The following is a 9,228-nucleotide window of genomic DNA, read 5'->3' as shown; positions in this document are numbered from 1 at the left end:
AACAAAACATTTAGATTCGGTAAAAGCTCATTGTGTTCATAAAGTGAATGTAAAAAGTGGTAATGTTACGTTCAGTTGTTTTGGTTCTTTTGATTATTGCAGTATACGGCGAGGTTTGTAAAGAAGAATGGCAAAATGTATTGTAGAATGTATCGAAAGAAGTTTCACTAACTTAAACTGATTCTAATTTCAGGAGCAAAATGCACTTCGTCAACTGATTTCGAAGCGCGGTCCTGTAGCTTTAAGTCGTGCAATATCATCTTGCAAACAGGGACGTCGACAGGATTGTGAGGACTGTTCTACAGTAAAAATTTGTAGCTACGATCAGACAGCTCTTACATCCTATCGCTGTCAAGATGTAGATCCGGCTAAGCCTTATTGTACAGGTGAAGGAATATGCTCAGAAACGCAAGAAGATGGTGCTGTGTGCAACGAAGCGAATGAATTGTGTCCGATGAATTCTCCTGGGTTCTATCCTGGTATGTTTTGGGGTACATTTAGTAGATTCTATAGATATATGAGTAACTGTTTACGAATTTTATTTACAGACCCTTCAAATTGCACTAGATATTTGTATTGTGATTCTGAAATGTTAGGATATGAGCAAAACTGTTTAGCGGTCAATAATGTGTACAATCAAACTACGGCTGCTTGCTTCCTTAAGCGCCGTTCATCTGATTGCTTCCAGGTGGATTGTAAAAATTCTCGAAACATAAATAAGTGGTTTGTATACACACCTTTCCCACAGCTGTATTTTCTGTGCTCGTCAAATGGTGCAATCATGTTCAAATGCCCGCGTGAAACTGATGTTTTTGATTTGGACCTAAAACGATGCGAGTTTGAATGTCGCCAAGCTGGAAGATTCGCTCATCCTAATGTCAGAATGTACTACGAATGTGCATTTGTTAGCACCAGCAAGGTAAGTACAAATTAAAGTATAAATGAGCATACATGGCTTATACATTCTTTTTTCCACAGCTCCAGAAGTTTGAACAAACTTGTCCACCTTTACTGGAGTTTAATGCAAAGGAACAAAAATGTCTTGAAAAAAAATGACTTGATGAGTTAATAAAGATTGATGGGATTTTTTGATGTTATTATTGAAATTGGCTACTTGTGAATAAGAGTAACACATGAATAAATGCAAAGCAAACTGTGAAAAATATGTATTTGCAGATATTTTTATTGTATTTGATTGTATTCTTAATCATAAAGAAACAGAAACATCTTTATCATAAGTTTATCATTATTACTTAGTATATATGTTTCTTTTTGTCTTTGGCACAACATCTGCTATCGGTCAAGGCTAATCTGAAACACTATCTGAAACTTACTATCAGTAACTTTTTAATTTCCTAATGCAGGATAGTCAGTCCTACTAAGTGGCTTGAATATTTTTTTTATTAAAAGCATGTTATTTAGTCTTACGAGATCATTGAACTACTGACCCGACGCTAGTCAGGAGTTTATGCTCAGAAAAATCTGAAAGAAAGTTTTGGTAGGAAAAGTATTGAAATGCATGAGAAATGTTTAAATTAAGAACTATTGAATTTTAATTTTCAAGTTGTTTATTTTTTATAGCGGATTCATATGAAAAATTCAAAATTGTATGTTCAATTATTAGTAATGCTCCGAGATTAGTTGCAAGATTTATTTTACATAGACGCTGCAGCACTAATGTTTTCTACCTTAAAGTCGTGAGCGCTCTTATAACCCTACATGTATGGCGTGCGTATAGTAGTAAATCAGACATTCAAAGTTCATTATATCCTGTACAAAAAATTGTCAACATCAAGACGATTTTGTTTCAAATGCAGCCCATCTCAAGAAAAGGTGACTCATCCCCTGCACCACATTGAGATGCGACAAAAATTATTCTGCTTAAATCAAGACGACCCAAAAAATCTTCCATGAATTTTTTTTTGCGACATTGCATCTGTCAAATCGTCTTTGTTTTAGCACGAAAGTATGTCAAACCTCGATCGTAATGTCGCGAAACGCGAGCGTTGCCTTTATGTGAAAAATTCATAAACCCGCGCACAAACCAAAAATCACGGTTGCCTCTGATTTTGTTCTAAAATTGAGAAGTTGTTTTAGAACAAAGTGCTCGCAGAAAATTTGTCGCGGTACATAAGTTGGTCGTCTAAAAGCACTGTGACTGGCAGATCGTCCTCTCATACCGTACCATCAAATATTGTTTTGTTTTACTGCATAAAGTGTAAAGTTATTTATTTTTATTTTTTTATGTAAAGTTATTTATTATTTTTTTAAAAGTTAACTTTATTAATGTCCATATTTAATGTTTTGAATACCATTATCGCAAAATGACCATCGCAAACAAGCGATAAATTATATTGGCATGTGAGAGAGCCTCCACATGTACCGGGCTCATACGGTACTGTCAAACTCTCCATTCAAAAACGAACGGTACGGTACGCTAGTCAGTGACGTGTGAAGGTCCGCTAAGTATGCCAAGCTTAGGCACGGGTCTATAAAAATGTTGCGGGAACATTTTTTGCCAAATCGTATGAACGAACTGTCAAACTAATGTTGCGGGAATATTTTGTTGCAAGAGAAACAAATCGATTTGTTTCATGTTTATTTGTTGCAGGAATATTTTCGGTCTTGTTTGTATACCAAAACGGATAAAACATAATTTCAACTTAATTTTACAATGTTTTTGTGAGCAAATCCGTGCACATTAAAAAAAAAACAGAGAAATCCAGAAAAGTTGTCATTGAACAAATCTTGCCGCAACATGTATATAAACCCGGGCCTTATTGAGTGCCGAGCGTCGCACGATCAGATAGTGTGGAACACAGCCGATCGAGCAGAAGCTCCCGGCAGGGGCGCTCGGTGCAGCTGGTGCGCGGCCCGCACGTATCATTTTAAAGTGTTTGCTTATTATATATTTTTTATTATTGTACGTATTATTAGTGTTGTAAACAAAGTATAAAGAGCAAAACCTCAAATCTAACACATTCTATATAACCAACCGTGAAAGCATGACTGGTTACACCTCTCTGATTCGACTCACGTTTTGGATACGACCACTCTTATCTATTAAGCCGTATGTACAATGTACATATAGCATATTTGATCGCAATATGTCTAATCGTATGGATGTATATGCTAGTGAGGTGCATATTCCATATTAAACTTAACACCTCGCGCTTATCATTTGGATGCAGCTTTAGCGATTGTAAAGTTCATTCGAAGATGATGATGTAAATATAGCTGGCTCCCTCATTCGGAACAAAATCGGTATTATACAATCTTGATAGAGACAACTCTAGATTCGTTCAAAATTTTGCTGACTCGAGACATTGATTACAAATTGATCTGAAATAGCTTGGAATGTTAAAACAAACTGCAATGTGAAACGCAATATCTTATCTTACTATTAAAAAAAATAAAATAATTTTGAATATTTCTACGCATGGTGTATTATTGTTCTTTAAATGTTTTGGCGATGTTATGGAAGGTAGCGCTTGTGTAATGTTTCTCTTCTTCCATTTTGTGCATTTTGTTATTCCCAGAAATTTTACATAAATACATGATAAAAATCCAATCTGAATGTAATTACATACAATTCTTAAGGATTAAAAATATTTGTTAATTGTGATTAAATATTATAAGTAGTAAAACTCTAAAGTAAATCTCTTTCCGTAGCTGTAGTCTGACGCTTTGGAAAGCTGCTCGACAAAAAATGGTCTCCTTTTGAGACAGATAATGCAAATGTCCTTTCGATCAGTTAGATATTTCAAACGAGAGACAAATCAAGATGTTCAATACGAATTATAATAGAAAATCAGCTTTTTTGCAACTTTTTCCGTAAGGGCTTTGGCATCACTTCATGGATATCGATTTTATCGGAAGGCCTTTCAAAATTTTGTATGGAATTTGATAGATAACGTTGGACGTGCGATTCCTTTGCACGACGGAGTCAAAATGTTTTGATTCCATTAGAGGCTACGCAGTTATTATGGTAAATATAAAAAAATGGTAAATATAACAACATGTCCGTCATGGGTCCAAGCCTGACTTACTATCCTGCTATCGATTCAATTATATAAGTCACTGATAACCCAACCCATTAGTGGCACAGGTTGGCCTTGACCCACAATAGTTGTAGATCCAACGAAAAAGAGAAAAGTATATCAAACCTAATAACATAAAATGTTACAAAGTAATGAAATAATGAAAAATACATTATTAAATCCAAAATCAGAATTTGCATTGCATTGCAACAACAACAATTTTTTTTCGAAGCCTGATAAAACCTCGTTTTTTTACTAATGATACACCCACCATTTCACATTTGAAAAAAATTTCCTATATTAAATTTTATAAGCTGTTATATATAAAAATGTAACAAACTGTAATAACTGTATTCAAATAGGAATTCAAAGTAATTAAATTAACAAATAGTAGAAGTAAAATACTAAGTTTATTTTTTCCTCTAAATGCTGATGTACTGCTGATAATGAACATACCTGTTATCTTATCAAGTCATGTTAGTCCATAATGCTAACATCATCTTGATGCATCGGCCAAGTAGTTGCTATAAAATAGATTGAGTGCGAGGGTATATTGACAAGTCAAATTTGGTGAAGCACATGAATGATGTGGAGTGAACGAACAATTTGGTGGTGTATTGTTTTTTTATGCGTGAAACAGGTGAGTGCAAATTGGTAATGCTTTCAATAGTACCTTAGGTTTTGATAGTTTCTTATTACCTATATTTTAAAAGGGAGTTTCGCAGAATGTTTCGAGCTTGAGTAAAGTGAGTGAAAACTGTGAATCCGGAAAACGACAAGACTGTGCTGATTGTCGCACAGTGAAAATTTGTAGCTATGATCAAACCGTTTTAACAAGTTACAAATGTCAAGATGTGGAGCCTGATAAGCCTTATTGTGTTGGAAGTGGTATATGTTCTTCAGAATATGATTCAGAAAGCGCCTGTGGTGTGGCAGATGATCTGTGTCCTTCAACAAAAGCTGGATTTTATCCAGGTTTGTCTAACGCAATATCAGGAATGATCAAAAAGTTGATAATAGTAGCTAATTTTGTTCAAATATTTTCCCCCTAGACCCTTCCAACTGTACGCAGTATATTTATTGCGATGAGAAAAAAATAGCAACGCCTGTGAGTTGTCTTGCTGCCAATAATGCCTATAACCATTCGTCTTCATCGTGTTTCCTTCGAAAAGTGCTAGACGATTGCTTCCAAGTGAATTGTGAATTGCTGCAGAATCGTAATAAATGGTTTATTTATAAACCATTTCCTCAATTTTACTTCTTTTGCTCAATGAGTGGCCTGCCTGTGATGTTTGAATGTCCTCGCGAGTTCGAGGTGTATGATGTGAAACTGCAACGATGCAAGTTTGAATGTCGAGAAAGTGGTCGTTTTCCGTATCCGGGAGATAACAAAAAATACTACGAATGTGTCTACGTCACACCTTTCAAGGTAAGTGAGCATGACTAGACAGAGCGTATAATTTTGTTACTGATCAATGTTGTCCTCTTTATTTTCCGGGCATTTTTTTTTAGTTGGAATTGTTCGAGCAGCGGTGTCCATTGCAGCTTACATATGACGAAGAAAAAAGGATCTGCAATGTAAAGTGAAATGACAATTAAATAAATTGTGTTCATGGGTAATAAACCTAACGTTACGATACCTTCGTAAAATATTGTTGTTAATTAATATAGTTAATCTACAATATGGTGGTACAATTGTTAAATGGTATCCGTTGATTTAATGTGCGTTGCACGGCACTCAATAATCTGATATTATATAAATCTATGGACAGGTCATGAAGATTTCACAATATATATTATTCATCATTTTAACAAAGGAGCCCCTTTAATCTTCAATTTACACGACTCAATATTCTGATTTCTAAAAACGCTTCCATGTTTGTCAGAATGATTAGAAACAATTCACACATACTTATTGCGATGTAAAAGTAGGGCTGACGGCAATTTCAACGCAAACAAACGGGCGAATAAATAGCGTTTGTAGCGCTTTTTCCGCTGATTTGAATGATTTCAGGTTTCAATATCAGAAAGCATTCACATCGTCAATAACCATGGTGAAATATAGAACGGTGTGCCTGTGCCTAGTACGTGATTTGAGTTCGATCGTGATGGAATAGTTTAACTTTCATAGAATAACAGTTCTTTTTTATTCTGCAGATGCTCGTACTAGGTGCATCCGACGGGCAAGGTATTTATTCGGACTATCTGGATACAAATCTTTTTGACCCGCAAAGCTCTTCTGAGGAAATGATATCGCCGGATAATGACGTGCCAAGTTCATTATGGTACAGTACTTCATACAGTTTACCACTCTCGCCACAATTTATAGATAGAAACTTGACTGGAAGCTGTACTAATACTTCCACGATCGTGTGTACCGGATGTCGACGCGTGCGCGTCTGCATTCCAGGGATCAGTGATCAGTCATTGCTGCCGGAAAACAATTGTCCCTCGGGCACGTTCTGTAATTCGATCGATGCTGGTACCAGTGGAGCATGCCTGGCTACTGTAGATCCCTTGTTTCCAGAGTGCAGATATACAACAGGAATCGGCGAGGGTAATGGAGCAAATAGTGGCAACAAAGTTGGTTTACTTTGCACGGGATTGGGAGTATTTCCCGATCCCCAGGATTGCATGAAATTCCACTACTGTACATCTGTTGGAAGCTACGCCCGGTTGTTCAAATGTCCGTCGGGTTACGTATATAACTCGAAAAAGAAAACCTGCAGCAGAAACACTCAATGTCAAACGATACGATGTCGTCCAAATGGAAGATCTATATTTATACCGTTTCCACAGGATCCTACATACTATGCGTATTGCAATTACAACCGTCACCGAAATCGACCAGTGTTGAGGAACGTGGTGGTGTACAAATGTACCGATGGCTCGGAATTTAATGCATTGTCTAATAGCTGCGTATTTAAGTGCTCGAGGGAAGGTTTTTTGCCAAAACCCGGCGATCCCACGAAATTTTACTGGTGTCGAAGAGTTAGTGGCAATTTGTTTGGGTATGAGCAAGTGTGTCCAGGTCTGGGATCTTTATTTAGTGCCAAGCTTGGAATTTGTTTACCACCACTTGTCACCACCACTACGGAGATGTCGCAAATGATGAGTGAAAGTAGTTCCACTACTGAATTAATCGAGCAGCAAACAGAGAGTTCAAATTTACCAACCGGGTCAGACGAACCAGTGCAGTTTCCCCCTTGGCCTCAATGGTCCTCATTTCCCGTATTGTTGTAATATGTAATGTTACCATTGTGAAATTGATAGTATATAAATGAAATAATGGTGGATAATGGATAATGGATTCTTTCGTCTCATCTAATACCAATTATCTAGTCTGGACAGTTCCTCCGTTAGCAAGGATTGAGTATCTGGATGCTTAGGAAAATAAGTTTATTGATCAATGTGTAAGTCTAGTATTTGCGCGTTGAAGCCATCAAGAAATTAAAAAAATGATTTAGTAGTGCTGCTCATTTAAATTCTATGCAATATTATCAGTTTTTATATTCATCACCAGATTAAGTTGTTCTATCTATTATCATGGGCTAAGTGCACAATACAATAAACAATTTGAATTCATTGTATTTTGTGTAGGATTTATGCTGATGTTTATCACTCCTTTCAGAAAAAAAGATAAAATAAATATGTTGTCAGAGATTTACAATTATTTTATAATTACCGTTCCAATCGAAACAAAAAAGAAAAGAGAAATCTTGTTCCCGCATTATCCATAATTGGAGCGTGTAGTTGTCAAATGATGAAATCGACTTAAATCTATCGGTGTGATAAAAAGTTTCTCTTAAAAAAGTCATTCAATGTAATCGATGCACTTTATAAAATTTGGGAACTAGATAGTCGTGGGTCATACAATTCATTTCAAGATCCGACCCGGAGTCGGTTTCGAGACTGTTGGAATAAATTCGGCCCCGGCGATCCAGCGGGTGCGCTAGGTCGGTGTCGGAATCAAATCCAACCGGCGGATGCAACGAGTTCGGGTCAACCGAATGATCAGTGAAGTGCAAGTGCAATCCGTGCAATCCGTTGGTGCAGCGAGTTTGGGTCACGCTAAGGAAGTTTCAGTCTGACCCGTGTTTACGTCAAAATGGTTAAAATTGTACAGACGGCCTTACCTAACCGATCAGCACCATATTTAGTCGAAATCTGATCACATAATTATTATAGTTCCATCAACCAGTTTATATAAATAAATACGAAAAAAGAGCAATATTTTAGGAGAAAATAGTTAATTTCGACATACGCTGAAATTCGACACACGGTTTCTTCGCGGTCAGCTTTTATATCGATTGTCGGGGACACCCTGTGTGATGAGCTGCACATGGTTTATGCAATACTGCTATGAATGATCGTTTGCATACTTTTAGGCGTTTCATTGTGAATATTGTCCAATTCAGTCGTGTCAAACATTCTTGTGTGACACTACTAGTTACTAAAGGGAAGGATTAAAACAACTATTACAGAATTAATATTTTTTATTTTCTTTAACGTTTGACTTACGATTTATAACCTATTTTCAAAACCTGCTTTTTTATAAAACCCGCGATTTATAGACTGTTTCGCAAATCTTTTTTCGACATTTTAAAAATGTTGGCACATTGCCAATACATTTTGGAAACTATTCAAAAAATTGTGGACAACATTTGTGATACTAATCAGTACTTAGTAATAACTAAGCAATCCTTCTGTTGGAGTTGGAGGTATAAGTTATCGTCATCAATTAATTATGAGACGGATTCAAGCATGTAAAAATCATTGGAAAACTACTACATAATCCATTGAAACCAGGTATTTCTTTGAAAGGGAAAGATTAGACTAAAATTTGTTACCGAGCTACACAGTTCACCGCTTTTACATATTCAGAAAACGGTAGTTTTCTGAGTTTAAAAGTTCTCGGAGAAAATTATACCTTTTTGACTCATGAATAGACAACAGTAAAAAAAGTTTTTTTACACCTTAAAATCGTGTAATGCTTCAAAATATATTTACTTTAAGCAAAAATTGTAATAAAATTTTGATTGAATAAAATTTTGACCAATAAATTTCATCAAAGTTACTTTTTATGCACAAACCAAATTTTCTTTTTGTTGAAAAGCATGACATACAAATTATGCAAAAATTCGAATTTTCGGTGCGCATCAATGACGTAACTCGATAACAGATGCAT

General features: G+C 35.9%; 2 protein-coding genes across 5 annotated transcripts; both read left to right on the top strand.

The window, feature by feature from the left end:
* LOC121600031 lies at positions 1 to 1,165 on the top strand. Its single transcript, XM_041928296.1, has 4 exons — positions 1 to 113; positions 194 to 479; positions 549 to 919; positions 979 to 1,165. The coding sequence occupies exons 1-4, from the start codon at positions 63 to 65 to the stop codon at positions 1,054 to 1,056; spliced, it is 786 nt and encodes a 261-aa protein (XP_041784230.1). The 5' UTR covers positions 1 to 62; the 3' UTR covers positions 1,057 to 1,165.
* A 3,415-nt stretch (positions 1,166 to 4,580) lies between these two features.
* On the top strand, positions 4,581 to 8,999 carry LOC121599765. 4 transcript variants are annotated; one of them, XM_041927830.1, is made up of 5 exons: positions 4,581 to 4,680; positions 4,754 to 5,015; positions 5,093 to 5,469; positions 5,553 to 5,656; positions 6,198 to 8,999. In XM_041927830.1, exon 5 carries the CDS (start codon positions 6,198 to 6,200, stop codon positions 7,281 to 7,283), a length of 1,086 nt encoding a protein of 361 aa, XP_041783764.1. In that variant the 5' UTR covers positions 4,581 to 4,680; positions 4,754 to 5,015; positions 5,093 to 5,469; positions 5,553 to 5,656; the 3' UTR covers positions 7,284 to 8,999. The 4 variants fall into 4 exon arrangements, with proteins under 4 accessions (XP_041783764.1, XP_041783763.1, XP_041783762.1 ...); XM_041927829.1 differs by having other exon boundaries at positions 5,553 to 6,124; XM_041927828.1 differs by having other exon boundaries at positions 5,553 to 6,124; positions 6,180 to 8,999.
* The last annotated feature ends 229 nt before the right edge of the window (positions 9,000 to 9,228 follow it).

This window comes from Anopheles merus, chromosome 3L, assembly GCF_017562075.2.
Source record: "Anopheles merus strain MAF chromosome 3L, AmerM5.1, whole genome shotgun sequence".
NCBI classification, from domain to species: domain Eukaryota; kingdom Metazoa; phylum Arthropoda; class Insecta; order Diptera; family Culicidae; genus Anopheles; species Anopheles merus.
Note: the sequence above shows the minus strand (reverse complement) of the source record. Positions and strands in the feature narration are given on the sequence as shown.

Excerpts from the sequence above, each read along its gene's own strand:
- LOC121599765 (XM_041927828.1), top strand. The coding sequence starts at position 6,092 with ATGGTGAAATATAGAACGGTGTGCCTGTGCCTA. Across the intron at positions 6,125-6,179 it reads GAACGGTGTGCCTGTGCCTA|TTCTTTTTTATTCTGCAGAT; the intron begins GTACGTGATTTG and ends ATAGAATAACAG.
- LOC121600031 (XM_041928296.1), top strand. The coding sequence starts at position 63 with ATGTTACGTTCAGTTGTTTTGGTTCTTTTGATTATTGCAGTATACGGC. Across the intron at positions 480-548 it reads TTCTCCTGGGTTCTATCCTG|ACCCTTCAAATTGCACTAGA; the intron begins GTATGTTTTGGG and ends TTTTATTTACAG. Across the intron at positions 920-978 it reads CATTTGTTAGCACCAGCAAG|CTCCAGAAGTTTGAACAAAC; the intron begins GTAAGTACAAAT and ends TTTTTTCCACAG.